General features: G+C 39.0%; 1 protein-coding gene across 1 annotated transcript in view; it reads right to left on the reverse strand.

The window, feature by feature from the left end:
* CLSTN1 (calsyntenin 1) overlaps nucleotides 1-19,692 on the reverse strand; it is a gene marked incomplete at its 5' end in the record, with an annotated part of 28,446 nt that overhangs the window by 2,906 nt on the left and 5,848 nt on the right. The window contains 15 exons of the mRNA XM_010178637.1: nucleotides 378-562; nucleotides 1,284-1,419; nucleotides 3,049-3,194; nucleotides 3,787-3,957; nucleotides 4,356-4,582; nucleotides 5,073-5,221; nucleotides 5,853-6,010; nucleotides 7,754-7,804; nucleotides 9,874-10,036; nucleotides 11,327-11,448; nucleotides 13,128-13,376; nucleotides 14,570-14,755; nucleotides 14,854-15,003; nucleotides 15,810-16,018; nucleotides 18,126-18,321. Of these exons, the coding sequence (XP_010176939.1) occupies nucleotides 378-562; nucleotides 1,284-1,419; nucleotides 3,049-3,194; nucleotides 3,787-3,957; nucleotides 4,356-4,582; nucleotides 5,073-5,221; nucleotides 5,853-6,010; nucleotides 7,754-7,804; nucleotides 9,874-10,036; nucleotides 11,327-11,448; nucleotides 13,128-13,376; nucleotides 14,570-14,755; nucleotides 14,854-15,003; nucleotides 15,810-16,018; nucleotides 18,126-18,321 (2,498 nt within the window). The remainder of the gene's footprint in view (nucleotides 1-377; nucleotides 563-1,283; nucleotides 1,420-3,048; nucleotides 3,195-3,786; nucleotides 3,958-4,355; nucleotides 4,583-5,072; nucleotides 5,222-5,852; nucleotides 6,011-7,753; nucleotides 7,805-9,873; nucleotides 10,037-11,326; nucleotides 11,449-13,127; nucleotides 13,377-14,569; nucleotides 14,756-14,853; nucleotides 15,004-15,809; nucleotides 16,019-18,125; nucleotides 18,322-19,692) is intronic.

The raw sequence follows: 19,692 nt of genomic DNA on the forward strand, positions 1-19,692 counted from the left end.
CTTACTTCTTCCTGATTTTCTAAAAACTCAGATGTCAACCACAGCAGAAAGAAACATCACAAATACAGACGTTTTGACACCAAATTCTTGCAACTTTGGAAATGAGCAGACCGTGGTTAGGGTAACACACAGCACGATAAACACTGGTGTTAGATACCGACCTGTAAAATCCACTCCTGCGTTGTGAAGCTATAACCCAGGCCACATCCCAAACATAACTGCTCTTCCCATGTATCACTTTTGCAGTCACTAACAATTCAGTTAACGTCTGTACTCTGCGTTCTGTGGTTGTTTCTGCTGCACTACTCTGTGCACGCACAATCACACCCGTTACAGCTGGAAAAGGGCATTTTTCCGTGCCGAGACACCAGGTTTACCTCCATGGGGTTCACAGTGATGGTCAAAGCAGAGTCATCCCAGTCCATCTCGTTTTCCTTCCCAGTGTCCTGGTCACGCATCGTTCTCTGATGTGCAGCTCGGATTCGGAACACTCCCAGGATAATCATAAAAACCAGGAAACTGACACAAACCACAATCACAACAGTGGCTGTGCTCGGAACAACTGCAACAAGAAAATAAAAGGAATCTCTTAGATGACGGTGATAAGTCACTCTTTTACAACACTAAGAACCAGTTCCGAGTTGCCATCACACGTAAGAGGGAAATGGCACTATGTAAATATTGTATGTAGCTACACAGAGGCAGTTTGTCTAAGGACACTTAAAAAGTCAGTTGGAGAGTAAGAACTAAAACTTAGCTCCTTAAGTACAATGACATCAATCTGAAGGACTGACAACCCATGGAAAGCACACTCCACCACACACAGATTCCTCTCTCAAATGCCTATTTTTCTTCCTGTCACATCCTACACCCATGCCAAATTAATGTGATTAAAACAGAAGCATCAGATACCACGATTCATCACGGGAATAACACTGCAGTTGTTTCCTCATGCCATTCAGAAGAAATACTGTCCCGGTTCCTCCCAGACCTTTTTCTAGCCCTTACTGTCCCCTCAAGACCAGTGCACCCTTTATTTTTCCTATGTACACACACCAACAGAAAGCTTTCCTGTTGGCAAGAAAAGGTATTTCACAGAACTCTCATAATCCACTCTTCTCTGCTTGGACAACAGCAGAACAGGACTGAGTAGCTGCTTAGATGATTAGTCCAAGACGATGGTTTAAACTCTGGGGAAAAGCCTCTCTGCAGTCAGAAGCCTCTGTGACAATTTTAACAGCAGAAAAAAAAGCAGCTGAACTTCAGTGACTGAGAATTCTTACCTGAGAAGGGATGAGGGTTAGCCAAGTTGTGACCAGAGAGATCCACAAACGTATGGTGCACTGGATGCACAAACTGCGGTTGTGCAGCTATGTGATTGGCGTGTTCGACTGGGTTAGCTGTGTGGATAACATTCACCTAGGAACAAACAGAAACGATCAGCTCCAGAAATGCAACAGGCTACAAGACAGACAGAAAATCTACTACAATTCCTTGTCACAAACCCCTTCAGTTTCACAGCTCTCCAATCTGTTTGTTAGCCTGGCAAGTCTGTACACAGACGCCAGTATTTCAGAATAAAACAGATCAAGCCAGTTAATTATCAGATTTGGTAGCCAGCCATTTTAATCCTGAAATAACAGTATACACAAAGATATACAACACATTAACTACATTTTCTTCATTCCCATCTCCTCTTACTGTGCTGTGCATCTTCAGCTAACAGCAAAGAAAGAAATGCCTATTACAGTTAAGGGTTAAGAAAAAACTGCTCTTTAAAGTTTCACCCACACTGAGCACAGCTGGCTTTCAGGTTCAACTGCAAGCTCATCATTTGCACACAGTATTTCATGTTTCCTTGCCAAACAAACAGAGCTAAACACACCCCCCCTCCTGTGGTGGAACACTGTGCTGTCGGGTACCTAACCAGCGGCACAAGAGGAAAAGAGCACATTTACTACAGATCAAGGAAAGCATTTGCAGTTCAACAGTTCCCTAAGATCCCAACTCCAGCTCACAGAATTTCCTCAGGAAACAAAACCGCATTACTTAAAATAAAAAATATTTCTATTCTGCAACACAAGAAGCTCCCCAGCCCACCACAGCCACCCGACTCGTAAATACAATTACCTTTACTGTCATCAATTTGGTCAGCTTTAAAATGTTAACAAATTCAAGCTCATAACAGAAAGATGAAGAAATAACTTCACATTCCAGCACCTGACATTTTAGTGCCCTTTATGCTCTCGTCTACTGTACTTCCATATGGCTGATATAAATGTACTAAGTAATACTTAACCTGTATTCTATGAAGAGGACATGCAATTTTAGCCTGTCTGCGCTCCTCCATAAGCCCTCAGTATTAGCGATTTAAGCATTACACAAGCAAAACTACTCTTACTCTATTTGCCTTTTTTTTTTTTTTGGCTAAATTAAGACCCTGTGTTTCTAATTCAACCTTTTCACCTTCACACTTCCATTACAGAATCACAGAATCACAGAACGTTAGGGATTGGAAGGGACCTCCAAAGCTCATCCAGTCCAATCCCCCTGCCGGAGCAGGAACACCCAGATGAGGTCACACAGGAAGGCGTCCAGGCGGGTTTTGAATGTCTGCAGAGAAGGAGACTCCACAACCTCTCTGGGCAGCCTGTTCCAGTGCTCTGTCACCCTCACTGAGAAGAAGTTTCTTCTCAAATTTAAGTGGAACCTCCTGTGTTCCAGCTTGTGCCCATTACCTCTTGTCCTATCATTGTTTGTCACCGAGAACAGCCTGGCTCCATCCTCGTGACACTCACCCTTAGCCATACTATTTCTTCTACAAGACAACACTTTAACCCCTGTTTAGGCAGTCTTATTGAAATCTGAAATACAGGATTAAGAACTCATTTACATATCAAATACAGCCTGAATTGTACATATTTACTAATACTTATCTACAGGACAACAACCTAAACCAATAATTGACCAATTATCTATCACCTGAGGCAACAAATTCCATCCTCCGAGCCATCCATGCTCTAAAACTGAGTGATCAGACGTACATACCTCCACCTTGAACTCGTTGCTGACGTAGCGTCCGTTAAGCTCAGAACAGACTAATTTGAACTTTCTGTCAAAGAGAGAAACCGTGTGCCAGTTTCTGTAGCGTATCAAGTGCAAAACTTCTTCATAACTGGCCATAGTATCGACCCCTGTGGAGAGAAATACACAAGTTTAAAAACTACTTTGCAAAACACCAGTACACCACCACAGACCTGACAAATAATACCCTCTTTCTTCAATAATAATACCTTCTTCTTTCTTCAAGTAGAAAAAAGGTAACACCACAGACACACACACACACACACACACACACACACACACGTGGCTCCACTGAAATGCTGTGGATTGATTTTGTGATAAAAATCCTAGACCCAGTTGTTTTTTAAAGGGATTTTAGGAGCCTCTCTTGTGAACACATTAACATGTTCTGAATATAAAACAGGAATGATGCATGCTCCCAGGCACTGCATTATCTGTGCAAAGAACGAGCCATTTCTGAGGCAAAGCGCACCTCATTTCCACAGTCCTGAGGTAGCCTGCAATTTGGGACATGAGAGAACAGAAGGGAGGTTCTAGAATGACCTATTTTTTAGAATCACAGCTTTCCACAAAATACCTGTAACACCTCTGAGCTTGAAATTCTAGTAAAAACCAAAGTATTTGGAATAAGGTGTTATAAACCATCTCTCTAGCACGCTGTTCCTGTTGTCACTGTCTTCAGACCAGCAGCAGGAACCCTACCTGTGATTATCATGCCCAGGTTGGAGCTGCTCATCTCAATGCCTTTCTGCTGTAACCGTGTCATGTCAACCTCCAGGCTTTCTTGTTCCTGATTTAGTTCCTCTCCTAGCACTGTCACCTCACACGTATCCAGGTTGTGCATGATCTCTTCAGAAACCAAAGACTCTTGTACTAAAAAGCAGAGAAAACACCAGAGGTAAGCGGAAACAAGGGTGAAGCAGACGAGAGCCCAGGAGCTATAAAATGTCACATGTGAACTCAACTCTTCTTTCAGAACCAATATTAAGATTTGGGCCTGAAGTAAAGAGAGCAAGTATTCATTAAATAATGATTTTTTTCAAAAATACAAAATACAATCAAAGGATATTTACATGAAGGTAATAACCTGGGCTTACTACTACTTCCAGCTAAGTCTTCGTTAGCCCAGAGCAGAGTATCTACAGCTTCTCTTCCCCTGCTGGATTCAGTATTAAAAGAAATCCATTCTCCTTTGCAAGAGGAAGACCCTCCAATGTGATCACTGAATGGGGTGAGGGTAGGGCACAGTCCTAGGCAGACAAGGACGTTACCTGTAGGATCTTCATCTCCATCTCCCTCCGGCTCCACCTCCCGTGTAATGGTGCTTATTATGCGAAGCTCAGGAAAGAGGGAAACACCCTCAGGACTCTCAAACTCTGAAGCAGAGCGGGCAAAATGGTTGATGCCACTAAGGCTGATTTTTGGTTCTTCTGGTTGCAAGACCATGACATATCCCTCCACAGAAGGAATGGAGACACAGGCCTCGTCATTGAAACATCTACGAGATAGAGGAGCAGTTTTGCACAAAGAGGCTATCTAAGACAAGGCACAATTATGCAGAGTAATTGCTTTATAAATTTTTAACAAGCTCTCTCTCAGACCCAAGAGCCTTAGATAAATTCATCAACTGCATTGGAAAGTAAGAATTCTCCACCAAGGGAGCAATGTTACAATTAATTTTTACTTACAGCTAACATTCGGCCCCATTTTCTATGCTATGACTAACAGCCACAGGTAACACCTTTAATGAGGGCTGCGATACTGGAGATACACTCCCAGCACACCCTTGCAACAAGTTCCTCCCTGTCTTACCCACTCCTTACTACGTTCTCAGGAAGAAAACAGAGTGCTGGCGTAGAAAACATTTGCTGTATCCAAACATGTGATGGCTACATACAGCAAGACTCCTTTGCTTATCACAACTGAGATACAAAAGCATTGTTCCATATCATCGTACACAGATGCATTATTCCAGCACTAGGACATACTTGACAGCACTGGTGATTTTAAGTCTCCTAATCCCAGGCGTCGGGAACTGGCGGGAATTCAGGTAGGAAATGTGTTGCATGGCCTTATCAACCCTGTCGATATCATCCCCTTCTACGGTCAGCGTTGACCGACTTGGGTTCATGTGGATCTGAAACAAACAGAAAAAAACTAGGAGAATACCCAAACACTAACACGATCTGGTAATTAAAACTGGAAGTTGAGCATTGTTTAGTCTGCTAAATGCAAGGACAATTACAGCTGCATTCAAAGCAAGAAGGCCATTTACTGGTCTGTTTGTACTCAGCTTAACTTCGCTATTCATTTCCTTATTGCAGTCAAATATATTTAGTGTTTTGTTCTTAATGATGTGAAGATTGTAGTAATATAGAGACAGCTAACATAAAAGAAGAATTTAGCTCTGTTCACACAAGCTTGTTATTAAGAAAAAGGCATGCAAGTTAGTGTCATTCTACCAAGCTGTTTGTTCACAATCTCTATCTTTTATTAGACAACTTGGTACAGCTGGTAAAACAGAGGCTTACAAATATGGAACTTCCCTTCAAGACTTAAAGAGAGCACAGTAACTTTCACTCCTAAACTCCACTAAGGCCATGTCTATACAAGAAAGATTTCCTATTTTTCAGGTAATTTTAATGCAAACTGTCACAACAGATTAGCTTGTTTTATTTGGGCCACCCCTACTAACTCTGCCAGCAAATCTTGTAACTCTTATCAGCAAAGCAATACACGTGCTCCCTTTTGTTCACATGCAACCGTACCTTCACGCCTTTGCCAACACCATCAGCCATTTGCAAATCCAGGCCCTCTTTGCAAGTGTACAGGCAATCTATCACTTTCTTGTTTTCCAGTTTACCAGAACGAATCATCAACCCTGCCAGATTGCCTCGGAAAAACTGAGCCATGCGGAGTTCACCACCTTCATAAAGGGAGGAAGGAAAAAGCTTGGTTTGATTCTTTTCACTTGTCTTTTTCAACAAATATGCCTTCTGGTGCCACAAAGTATTATATACATGCAGGTTAGTTTTTATCCATTCTGGGTGTTAACCTCGTGAATATGGTCAAGCATAAAGAAAGAATAAAACAGTTCACCATGCACATGGCCTTCAAAACAGGTATGGCCATCTTGAACTGTGAAACGAAGGCTTATTTTCGTAACAAACATTTCAAACGAAATCGCCCATACAGCGAAGTGGTGTTTTCAGAAATGAAAGACAGAACCGATGAGATGAACTATGAAACCTCAATCTTCATATTGAGCTAACACCTCCTACGAGTTCGTTCTCTACAAAACAGGCAATGCCCATCAGGAGACAAGTTGACAGCACCATTCCTCTCGACGTTCGTTATCTACACCTAAACCCATCATTACAGGCTCTCTTCACACTCAAAGGACAGACAGAAACTTCACAAAGTGATGCGGCTCACTCCGAAAAAGGTGTCCAAGAGTGAACTGACCTCTCTAAAGGTGCTGCCTTCTCTGCACAGATTCATGTGAGCAATGTAAACTCAGGTAACTCATTTTATATATACCCGAGTTAAGTCCTATGAACTGCAACTAAATAAGCCTCTCTAGTGGTTAGATTTTTGGAAGATGGCATCACGATGACCACCTATCCATCTTGTAATTCACGAGGGCCATAGAACACCACTTAGAAATTTGTATTTCAAGGTCATCACTTTCTAAGATACCAGATTTTTAGAAAGATGTCTACACTTGTTTTAAAGACTCCAAGTGATAAAAGACCACTGGTGTAACTCAGTAAAATTTTCAGGAGTGAACTGTCCTGGTACAAATTAGATAGCTTCCAGTTTAGATCTGTACAGCTCCAGCCCTTGGATTCTGCTCCATCCTTGCAAAGTTAAAATGTGATGCACAGCTAGAAATTTCTTGTCAGTTATAACTACACCATTCCAGGAATTCTTAAACTTTACAGAAAGAGCACGTATCTTGATTACACTTCTAGAAATATTCACTAATTTTAAGTGTCTCAAGTCAAGACACAAAATTCACCTATCACTAAAAACTTCTAAGAAATAAAACTCTAGCCAACCTGAAATACGTGGTAGCCAAAGCTTTTATGCCCATCCACTGTAATTAGAAATTTCTATCAATTTCTGATCAAGTTACCATCCACTGTAAATTACAGGTCTGTCTGAGTTATATACAAGCAACTTAATCTAAATATGCAGTCTTGCTTTGAGGGGAGCTGAGCTACCTGACTTCATAGATAATTCTACGATACACATGCATACCTATGTACATGTATTTATAAAGGATGAGATGCATTTATGTCTTAACAGAACTGGATGAAAGAAATCATAGCTGATATTTTACATCAGCAACTTATTTCACACCACTTCACTGCCATCATACTGGTTGCAGATTTGTACATGGATGTGCATTTGAGTGCAACAAAAAAACCCAAACCAACCCCCTTCCCCCCAAAAAAACCACACCAAAAAAAACCAAAAAGAAAGCAAAAAAAAATCAGCTGATGAAGCTCTGGAAACAGAAGCACAATGAAGAAACAAGCCTAGGAGAGGATTATGTGAAGGTCAATGGCCCAAATGCAATGCCTGCATTTCATGCTGTGTGTGAGATGAAGCAATGTCTTGGCTTAAAAATGAAATAAAACAGTAGGGAAAAAACTCCAGCAACCTGCAGAGGTCTCAGGCACAGTTTCATTGTCATTCTCATTTCCTGTATATTCTGTAGAAAAGCAAGACAAAGAACAGGACAATGGGGAAAGGACCAAGCAGTTACAATTTGGCAAACTCTCTTATCACAGAAAATACACAGCAGCACTTCCCCCAAAACAGTCCGCTTAGACTTGACCCAGCTTCTCAAGGATTACGAGTTGTCTGAAACACCAGTAGCTGCAATGCAGGGAAGAAGCTTTATTATGTTGTTATGAGAACACACCACTCATGACAAGACCACCTGAAGAGCCCCACACACAAGCTGCAGTAAAAACAGTCACACAGAGGAACGCTTTGACCACAGCTACCCAATCTCACACAAACCACTATTAGTAGTGAGCTACAGCTCTATCAGCTGGCTTCAGTTATTCGCTCCTCTCCCAAATACTAAAGCAGAAATTGAAGTGAGATCCAGCCTACAGCAGCAACTCACTAGAAGGTATTAAAAGCTGATCAAAAGGAACCATTACTGACACTGATTTTTTTATCATAACAGTAATATCATGTGTTAAGCAGTCAATTGATCAGATGGAAGCATCTACGGGGGAGGGAGAACCACCAAAAATGAAAACAAGCTTTTAATATTTTAAAATAAAAGTTAAAAGAACTTTTCAATAGCATAAAAATGACTCTGTCCTTAGAGGTGAGCTGTATATATAACTTAGAGCAGCCTGATTTATTTTGATGGCCTTAAGCACCAACTTCATTCCTTCGCCTGAAAATCAAGCACTTGATGGAATTTTTTAAACTCCTACTTCAGTCTGCTGTCATTAAAAGGAAAATTAACATCAGAAGAAACTAAAGAATCCTATAATGGTGTCAATATGAAAGGTACAGGGGTTTTTAAACTAAATGTATATGCTTTTGTTAGGATGCAGAACATACACGGAAGCCATTACACAACCCATACACTTAGCTGGAACAGTGTGTCCAAGCTCCAGTTTCTTGAAAACCAGCCACTATAGCTCCCTTTCAGCTAGAAGAGAGTTCAACAGTCACAAACAGAAGGAGATTAATTATGGTGAAAATAACTGACTCAAAGGAAGGGACAACGGAATGAATTTAGTACTGAAATAACAAATACTGAAAGACAGCGACCTTGTCACAAAATAGTAAATTTGATGGAGAGGGTATTTTGATAACCTAACCTTCACACTTCAAAGCCTTAAAACTCAAAGAGAAAAGACAGACTGTAAGACAAAAGGTTGTGAATTTGATTAAAATGTCTCAAAGCTTTCCGTTCGTCATTCATTCACAAGTTACTTTATGCATTACTGCAGACTGCAACTAGTCTACATTCTGAGTTACACCAAAGATGAATGATTTAACACTGATCTCTACCAAAAAGATGAGCTTGATACCAGCTAGGGTGTAATTTAACCAGCAAACATTTCAGTGCAGGACTGTGAAGAAAGAGCTTTGTTACAAAGAACTCTGGTAATCAGCCTCCATGTTCAAATGCATTCTTCTCCTTCCTCTCAAGCTTTGAGGAGTATGTTTCAGAAGTATTAAAGCACAAAAATCCACATTCCCAGCTTGCACAATATCATGTTTTAAGCCACAGTCTGCATGCAATAAAGCAGGTGCTATCTAGGTTTATTTTTGTAAGTAGAAATGGTAAAATATCCAAGAGACAGCACCACTGTGTTGCTTCGCTGAACTGTCTCCTGGCCACGCTTCCATTTAGGAGAACACTTTTTCTACAATATGCTTTTCAACCTACTTGAAATTAAGTGTTCTGCTTAGTAATCTGAAGTATATTATGTTCTCTTACAACTGTTATTAAAAATACGCTATCTATACTCCCATAGTTACCACAAAAATCACTACAATGGAATGCTGCTTGGTGAGTAGCTTTGTATTTCACACGCACCTGTGGCCAATGAGCAAGAAAACACTCACGGAAAAAATTACTAAGAGAGGAAATATGTGATACTAGCTAAGAGCAAAAATAATCTGCGAAAGACAAAACAAGTTCTCTTTCACGCACTAAATTGATATGTTATGTACTTCTAGGCTAATCATAAAGATCTCATTTTGAAAAGCTAATTAAAAGTATTAACAGTTGTAAATAGTTACCTTGCCAACATGCTCCAACTACCAGCTGTGTTTCTATCTTTGAAGGATGAAGTGGGTAATCTTCAGTCACTGGGAAAGGATCATACGAAACACCGTCTACATAAAGAGTTACTGCAGGAAACTCCACATTGAGGACATAATGATGCCACTCTTTGTCACACACCTAAGCAAAGAAAGTTTTAAAATTTAAAATTCTACTTTATTTTTTTTTACTTAGCTAAATAACTGAGCTATGCACATTTTGCATATACATCCACACAGACATACCGACAACCTATACGCCTATATAGACATAATTTATGTTTCACACACACATGGCATGCATCTGAAAAAGGCAAACCAACTGTCAAACATTTATAAATAGTTTCTTTTCTTCTATTGCCAACATAGGAAGCTGCATGTATTTCTGTTCCTTTAATTTTAATAATATCTAATAACGGCATATGTCAATTTTAAAATGCGTATCTAAACACAAGTGCATTCTGAACTACTGTTAGAATACAACGTTACTTAACAGAGGGCTTGTATTTGCTGAGAGGAATTGTTTAGCGAAAAACATGACCATTTTGAATATAAAAAAAGCCTTCCATGACAGAATTATTTATAGTGAATAAATCTGTTTATAAATTTGAAAACTGAAGTAGTAAAATGTTTATCTGCAAATAAATCAGTGTTTATCTGTAAATAAATTTTCTGTCTCCCTTTTCAGGATCGTAACATCACAAATTTATAGACTTAAGTTCTGCACATCTTAGTAGGACCAAAGTAAAGTTATTAGAGCCTTCACTTTCAAATCTAAAATAATAAAGAATACATGACTGAGACAGACAAATCCTCTCTCTAAATAGGAAGCAGAAACTCCCTGCAGCCCTCAGAGGCCTATTAACTCTATTTTTGTGGAGTAAAATCTAATTAAGAAAACCGATTTGTAGCTACTGCTTGCAATGTGTAAAAATCACAGATTTTATTTCAAGTGTGAAAAAGAATTAAGGTGAGTTCTTCTGTCATCCTACTGACACTCTGATCTGATATTGCATGCTCGTATTTTCATGCTATAAACAAACTGGAAAAAATTTGAAAGCTTCCTGTTCTCAAATGCATGCTACCTTACACTGTACTTAGTGAAGGTAGGTGACATTACAGGTAAGAGACTAACACTATTTTCACATATAAATCCAAATTTTCAGAACAATTACTTGTACTTCATGAGTACCCCACTGCGTTTAATAAAATCACTAAAGCAGTATGTAACATTCAAGATGAAAAGGCCTAGCTGAATCTGTCTCTGACACTTGATCACAAATAAAACAAGTATCATTAGGTTCCATAAAACACGACATCAGCAGTGTGGAGTTGTAACAAGTATTTAGTAATAATTATACTTTCAGGGAGTTCATTCTCCAATGTTTTTCACTGCATTCTAACATCCTACCAACTGTCCCTCCAAACTTACTTGATTTAGTTTCCAGTGAAATTCGGCAGGTTTGTAGGTTTTTCCCTCTGAAGGATCTTGGCGGAAGAGGAAAACAAGTCGGCAGTTGTGTACATACAGTGTGTAGTGGTGCCGGTTCATATCTGCACAAGAGTTTTAATTACCGTTACTACTGTCTGTAAGCCTTAAGAATTCAGCTGCTCTGTAACTTCACACACAAATCCCTAAGTAACTGATAGGAAGAAACAAGTATAAATCAGGCACACTGAGAGGAATGAGAAACATTTGTAACAGCACTTAAGGCAAACATTCCTGAGCAACCCATGAGTAATACACTGTACGATAAATAGACATGTCTGTCTCCAAATCAAATCTAAACTGAGGCACAGGACTGAAGCCTCAGAGATAAACCTGTCAGCAGGAGAAAAAAAGAAAAAGCTCTATTTGCAAACAGAAGAGCTTTTTCGTTACAAATGAGTAGCTTCTACCACATCTAATTGCTGTTTTGGAGCATTTACATGTTCTGGCAGGTGGACATGCTTTCCTAATAAAAATTATACAGTCTTAGCTCTAAACCACTTAGCATTTAAAATAAATACAAAGGTGAGATGCTAGAGAAATAGGTAAGAACAAGGAAAAGAAACATTTTAGCTACATCCTCCATTCCATGGCACGAGTGAGTCAAGGAGGGAATGAAAAAACACCAAAATCACATTGATCTTTCAGCCTGACAGCATTAGCTCAGACTGCATAGTTCCAGTGTGATATATTCTAAATTGCCTCCCTCCAGCAAACATAGTTCCAGTCTTTCAATATTGTATAATGTACCATTACAATGAATGCAGATTATATTTGCACTACCAGAAACTATCTGTTGCAAACATTATAGAGTTAGGGCAAACCAAGGAATAAAAAGGAAAAACTTGTTTGGAAGGTCTGCTTCCCACGTACTTTAAAACAGACGTCTTTTTTTCTCCATGTCACTTACTTCTATGAATCCAAAGTTTTGGGTTTTGATCAAGAGAAAGGGTGAAGGTAGAAAGAGGAGAGTATCTGTACCTGGTTCTGAATGACAGTCACTTTTCTCCTGTTCAAATAAACGCTTTTAGGATATTACAAATACTGCTAAATCTTTTTTTTTCCCAAATAAAATTTAATGAAGTTATGGGTGAGGGCTGCTGCATTTGCTCTACATTTAACAAAGCTTTCCTTGAAAAACCTAGCAGCATTTTAAATAAAACATCTTTCTAATACACTGCACAAATCCACTGCTCCAGCTAACAGACAAGAATTCTTTTACTCCCATTACACAGCAATTACAGACACAGGGTTATCAGATTTCCTTCTTATTAATAGCATCTTCAAAATGTTTGTGTCTGCAGCATTCAGACTGAAATTATGCTCAGGGTGAAAGAAAACTTCATCACTGGAGAAAGAGGAATTACATCCTCCTAGAAAAAAAGGTATAGCAGCAAATGTCACTAAACCTGATAGACCCAGCAATGATTTTAGGCAGCATCAATAAGGCTACCTTTGGAGATGCAAAAATCGAGACTGCATTGCCAGAATAAGTCATCTACCATGGCAAAAAGAAATGTATAATATAAACTGAAATAGAATTAGAAAAACAACTCTGCTTCATCTGAAGCTAGGTAATCTAAGGCCATGCCTTTATAGGAAATACAACGAAGAATCACTTTTACAGTGCAAGAAAAGCCTAAGCTAGAGAAAGAAATTCAAGGTTCTCACATACACTGCCACAGCACATAAAAACAAATAAAACCCAACAAGAAGACTGTTTATACATGAAGTACTGACAAACCTGTCTTGTCTGAATTGCACAGAATTGTCTCTTTTTCTTTGGTTCCAGGCCCATGCCTCATCCATACTGAAATCATGAAGGGCTCTTTTAGATTGACTGTGACAACACCATCTGGAATCTTCACAGCTTGCGTGCCATTAAATTCAAAGACTTGGTCACTGTCATGACCATTATCGGTAGGAAGTCCTATTGTCCAGTTAGCAGCACTGCTTGGAGGGGGAAGTAGCTCAGTTGTGCCAGAAGCAGCACCTATAATAAAGACACTCAAATGAAAAAATGTAGAAACTAAACATAAAAATCGCCAGCTTCAAACCAAACTGTTTTTCTGAGCACTAATTTTTCAGCACCAACTGTCAGGATTATGCATTACCATCACACACCAAGCAATGCTCCTTTTAAATACTGTGGCACTAATAATAGATATCTAATATCACAGTTATTTCCATAAATTTAACTTCTGGGTAGACAGCTAATCTCATTGAAATTGTTCTGCTTACCACCTCTACAGCTCTAGGACCTTATTTTGCCTCTATCTCAGGAATAAATACATCAATACCATTTGTCCTTCAGGCCCATGAACATGATGCCTTTCTCTTGACACTACACTAGTTGAAAGACTACTATCCATCCAGTTGAAGAGGGCTGCATAAGCATCCCCTCCCACATCACTGTCTAATAATATCAGAGTCAGGAGCAATGATACCCTGCAGGTACTCAGTTTGCTGTTTTTTCCCTACCTCAAGCCTAAATCATTAGTGTCACAGTGACCTAGTCAGGGAATAGCTTAGGAACCACCTGGGTCTCTAGGGTTACACCGTATTCACACTTTCAATTAACTTCAACTGAAGTTGAAGACACAAATCATCACTGATAATTTGTCCTGTAATCTCAGTTCTTCCATACGGGCTACAAAGGATTCATAAACTTTTCACAGACTCTTTACTGCAGCACACGTGGATGTCAAGGTGTCCTTTATTCCTAGGGCAAGCACAGTATAAATTTAACTGATGCAAGTAAACTGTTTTTTAAAAAACCACACTTTCTTGGGTTTCTCATCTACTTTTGCACCATGTATTTCTTACATTGCATCCTTCACATCCATCATGACTCAGAAAACCAGAGAGGTCTGAATGGCTATACCCTTCCATATATATAACATCCTTTCAGCCCTTGAACATTAATCACATGTGAAGGAAATTATTAGTCTATATAAGCTAGTGGGGAGGCAGAAAAAAAAGCAGATTCTTTACTATGTTTGAGAATTATTTTAAAAGTCACCTTCAGCCAACTTCATGGTTTTTATTGCCTGCTAGGAAAAAAGCTGGAGGAAACTACGTGCAAATGAAGACCATATCTACTCATTGATTTGTGGTCTAACATAATACTCAAAGGAAAACTAATAAGCAAGAGAGAAAACTTAATTTTAATAAAAGCATTCTTACCACAGAGCCTGTGAATGGACTTTTCAGAGTAAGTGTCTCTATCACAGCCTTTACCAATATGGTTGGTTTCTAGTTCAACTGTTGCTTGAATGGAGGTTATTGGCTCATCACAGGTCTCCAAATGCATACCGGGGAAGAGAGCTAAAGAACCAGTACCAGGCTCGTACTCTATTCTTTTGCTCCAACCTGTATATTTATCCAAAGAAACAATATTTAAAATCTCTTACGTTTAACTGAACGTACTGGCAAGTGCTAAAAACGGATAGGAAGGAGATCAAACTAACCTTGCCAGCCAGGCTTGCATGTAGGCTTAATGCTAATTTTAACCAACACATCCTCAGCAGCTCGCTTCTTCCCACAGTCATACGCTGTTACTGTCAGTTTATACTGATGTTCTTTACCATAGTTCAATTTTTCTATGTTTTTTATATAACCTGACAAAAAAAAAAGCAACAATCAGACGTCAGTATCTACTCATTTCTCAGGGTCACTGTCAGATTAAATGCAGCCAGGTACCATCTATGTACTTCATACAGGTACCAAGATTTGTGGTAACTGCTACATAAATTGTTTGGCAGGTGCCAAAATTCTCTAACTTCTTTTATTTTTAAATTTGTACACCCATGAAAATTATCCATTGGCAATGTGGATCCCCCTCAAAACTCAAACTAAAGCCCACTAAGAAATGTCTCACTTGGCTTAATCAGCTTGCTTGAACCCCTAGAAGTACTCTGTAGATTCTGAAGGGTCTGCGTATCACCAGCAGGAAAGAAATGACCCTAAACACTACATTTCAAAAGCAATAACCATGATACTGTAATCTCCAGAGCCATATATGAGCTTCTCAAATGTGAAAAGCACACACATATAATCCCATTTTTGAAAGCTAATTAGCAAAAGCTGTCCTAAAACAGAATAGAAAATTACAGGAAAAAAAAAGCTTACCAAGAGTGGGTTTAAAACGTAATACAGTTACCACATTTTCCTTATCTTGAAAGGATTTTACAAGAAACACCACACATCTAACATACCATCTGCTCCTTGTATCAGTAGCTAGCACATGGTATTGGCATTGAAAGACATCTCTCATCTCATCATCAATTCAAACTGCTACAGTGAACACATACATTTAACTATGTTGTAGGAAATGGTTAAAACATGGTTGCTGCCATTTTATGCCGACCAGTTGGAAGTCCTATTCTGTGGGCAGCAAATACTTCATCTCACATCATATTCTTACCATCTTTGTCAATAGCAAAAGGTACATCTGGAGTTACGATTTCATAATTGCAGATCTGGCTGAACTGAGGTGAACAATCTGCATCCACTGCTTCCACTTTCAGGATGTTGTCATACCGCTTCCCTTCAATAACTGTGGCCTTGTATGACTTCTCTTTGAACACAGGAGCGTATTCATTGACATCGTTCACCTGAATGTGTACTGTTGCTCTGGAAATAAAACAGAAAGGTCACTTCCTATATATACTGCAAAACTCCTATTCACACAAGGAAAAACAGCTCCCTCTTTTACAGATGAAGCTCTCCTTCAGAATTCAAGCTCCCTGAAAGAAGAGACGAATGACTAATAAAACTAACAACCTCAATTACCCTAACTAGGAAAGCAGTGGATATTTTCCCAGTGTGTTGCTATATAATTCAGTGCAGTCTAGGTTATTGCTTACTATTGCCTGGGTGTTTTTTACAAATAAAATTCAAACTATTGTATTCCAACTATTAAATTGCTGTCATTTTACAGAAATACAACAAAATACAGCTGTGACAAAATGGGCTTCTACTTGTACTGAAACAGGACAATCCTGCTAGTTCTTTCCTGCTGTCAGACTATTTGATATAAACACCCAATTTTTATTTCATGTGAACAAGAATGACAGTTAAGACTGGTCTTAGACTATGAGCTCAGTCAAGTGCATTTGATTTTCTTTTGGTAATAAAGTACTGAGCTCTGTAAGTCAGTGAAAACTGGATGTAGGAATGAGAAGTCAGACAATTCAAATGGAAAAATCACAGAAGTGGAAGATAGACTTTAACACATCAAATAGCCAGCTAGATAATCCTAACCAGATTGCATCTTGAATTCCATTCATTTATGCTTGTCACTGATTGCTAGTATATACAGAATAGGAAAATAATGCAGTTTCTGTCAATAACCAAGGAGAAAAGGTGAGTAACTGTAAGTATCTCAAATGTGAGCCAATAAAGAATTCAATCACTACAGTCCTTCCGTAAAAGCAAAAGCTTTCTAATGCTTATGCTAACCAAAAAAAATCTTAAAAGGTTTTATTTTAACCTATGTGCTAAATAAATGCCACCAAAAAAATGGCCTTTTTTACCAAACACACTTGATATTCCTGACTTTAAGAGCTAAACTCCAAGATGGTTAAAAGTCACAAAAAACCCTAACGCAGATAGCCATGGAGCAGGGAAATTTCAACGGTGGCTTGTAGGAGCAGGTCTTGAAATGCATCATTATGCTGTGCAAAGAGTTGCAGAGCATGCTGCTGGATCTGCACTGGCTCATTACAAAGCCATGAATCTGGCTAACTAATTTTTACTAGACCCATGAGAAAAAAGTTTCTATCTCAATTAACTAACAGAGGTAGAAAAATTTGTAGAAAGAAGTTCTACAGTGCAGAAAGGGAACTGCACACTGCCAAACTGAGTAAAGAATGTAATTCCAGCCAATCCAACAAAGTATGTGTTGCCCTAAGTCTTTCTTCAAAAGTCAAACTGAAAAATCAAGTAAGGGAATATCTATTTTCCGTAAGTGCAATCCTTAAGGTGGTAACTTTCTGCTGCCTATTTGAAACATACAGTTAGAGTAACAGGGTTGCATTTGTCACCAAGATCACTGCTGTTAGTCTATTCCCCATCATATTTATGCCCTTCTTTACTTCACACAAACAATAATCTTCCACATGCTTTGCAGATGTTTACACCAGGGCGTTAAACATCAGTTATTCTCAAGTGGATTTTCTAGAGAGCATTTTACATTGTGGTTTCTTCTTCAGATAACCATGAGCTAAAGATTGCTTTGTTCCCACTCTTTAATCTAGGCAGAGATGAACGCTATGCTATTGATCTTGATTTTTTTTTTGGTGAGCTTGTACGGAAATGACAGCAACATGTGTTCTTTTTCCATTTTGTCAAGTTTAATACAGATTGACTTCTGGAACCAGTTTTTCAGTTTTAGAAACTGAATTCTGAAACCATGTCCAGGCTTCATATCCCATGCAAGCTCTTTGTATCAATTCAAGCCAGATTTTCAATGTATCAGTTTTTCTGTTTCTATCCCCACACTATTTCTAATACAAATTCAGAGGCATCAAGGGATAAAGCAGTATCATCTAGAATACAGCTAGAGAGATATTAAAACAGTTCATTTTCATTTTGCTGCTATTTCTATTACCATTCTATGAAAGTATTCCAGCATTAACACTTGGTTTATGTTTACTCTAAATATACAGAGCACAAATCGCCACGAGCAGGAGATGGCTTGAAACCAAACCTCCCCTCAGCCCACCGCAGATTTACTTACTTGTGGGATTTTTTTGCATTGGCTCCATCTGGTCCCTTTCCGCAGTCATAGGCCTGTACGGTGAACGTGTAGTCCTTCTGCAGTTCACAGTCAAGCTTTTCTTTAGAGCGTATTATTCCCTCACCAGTGGATTTATCCACTACCACTGCTTCAAAGGGAACATTTTGCCCGTGAATTTTAAATCCACAAATCTCACCTACAGATTCAAAGTAAGAGAGGTTAGTACTGGTCAAGATTATTACACAGTTTTAAAATAAATGACCAAATATTTTGCAGCCAAGGGTTTGTGAGGGTCTGTGGACAAAGCAAGAGCACTGTGCTTTAAAATGGGTGATTTCTGGGAACTTTAGTAAAAAGAAGCGTAAGTCTGCCTTCCAAGCAACTTGTTTACTTTGCATCCATTCATGCAGGAATACAAAAGAGAAAAAGAGAAATGTAGACAGGCATTTCACAGGAGTACTTGAGATAGCTCTAGGGTAAGAGTAGATCTTATGTGAGCATACAGCCAAGGCCACTGGTAATATCTTCTATGCCAAGCTAGTGGGAATAGCTGGGCAGCTTGTTTGTTTTGACCAGAGCAAAAGGTTAAAATGCAGTTACAAGTCAAGGGACGAAAAAGCTTCAAGTACAGGTTCAGCACCATATTTACAGAAATTCTGTCAACAGATCAAAGAAGAAAGTCTTCCTGTGCAATGTACCTGGCTAAAATTAGGGAATCAAAATAAACTACTGAATGAGAAAGGTAGAAATACCAACTTCTCAGGCATCCATTTCAACAGCTATCTTCTAACACAGACCAAAGATGTCAGTCAAGGAAGCTCTCACAGGGATTGATTTAGTAGGCTTTCCTTTCTATACAAACTCTTCATCCTAACGAACTTGCAAGAGAAGTCCCTAGTAAATCATGTTAAAACACATCTCAGCCTACAGTTACATTGTAAGACCTTTTGCTGGCACAGCTAGGTCAATCTGTCAGCACATTACGCCGGGTGCGCCCAATAAACAGTTTGATCGGCTACTCCGTGTTTTTATCTGTATAACTTGTTATGTTTTGAAGGTGAATTTCTTACACCAGCATAAAACGCTATTTTTCCATTGTAGTGGCAGTGGTGTCATAGTACCAAGAACGCACTCCTACTGTAAACATGGCTAGAGGTATTAACAAAAAGGTATTTAATTCGGATTTTAAACTACTGAAGTATGTACTGAAGGAAGCGTACTGCAGGGAAGGTGTTACAATGCTTCAGCAGTTCAGGATTACTTTACAAAGTATATATGAAAAAACGGAAGATGTCCCAAAGAAGTGAGCCATCAGTGACAGCATCAGAAAATGCTAATTTCCCCCAAAACTTCTTCGGTGCCCATCCAACATACAATAATCCCAAACGGTTCAAATGGATGTCTGATTTACAGATATTTCTAACCAAGGGTTTGGTTACATAACAGTTCTTATCAATATATTTTAAAAGAGAAAAAAACTGGGAGAATAAATGGGACAAAAGAGCATGACAGGATCTTCTGTTTAAGTGCTGATTCCCCATTTCATAACCAAAGTTAGTAGGTTAAT

This window comes from Mesitornis unicolor, unplaced genomic scaffold (genome assembly GCF_000695765.1).
Source record: "Mesitornis unicolor isolate BGI_N332 unplaced genomic scaffold, ASM69576v1 scaffold12832, whole genome shotgun sequence".
NCBI lineage: Eukaryota > Metazoa > Chordata > Aves > Mesitornithiformes > Mesitornithidae > Mesitornis > Mesitornis unicolor.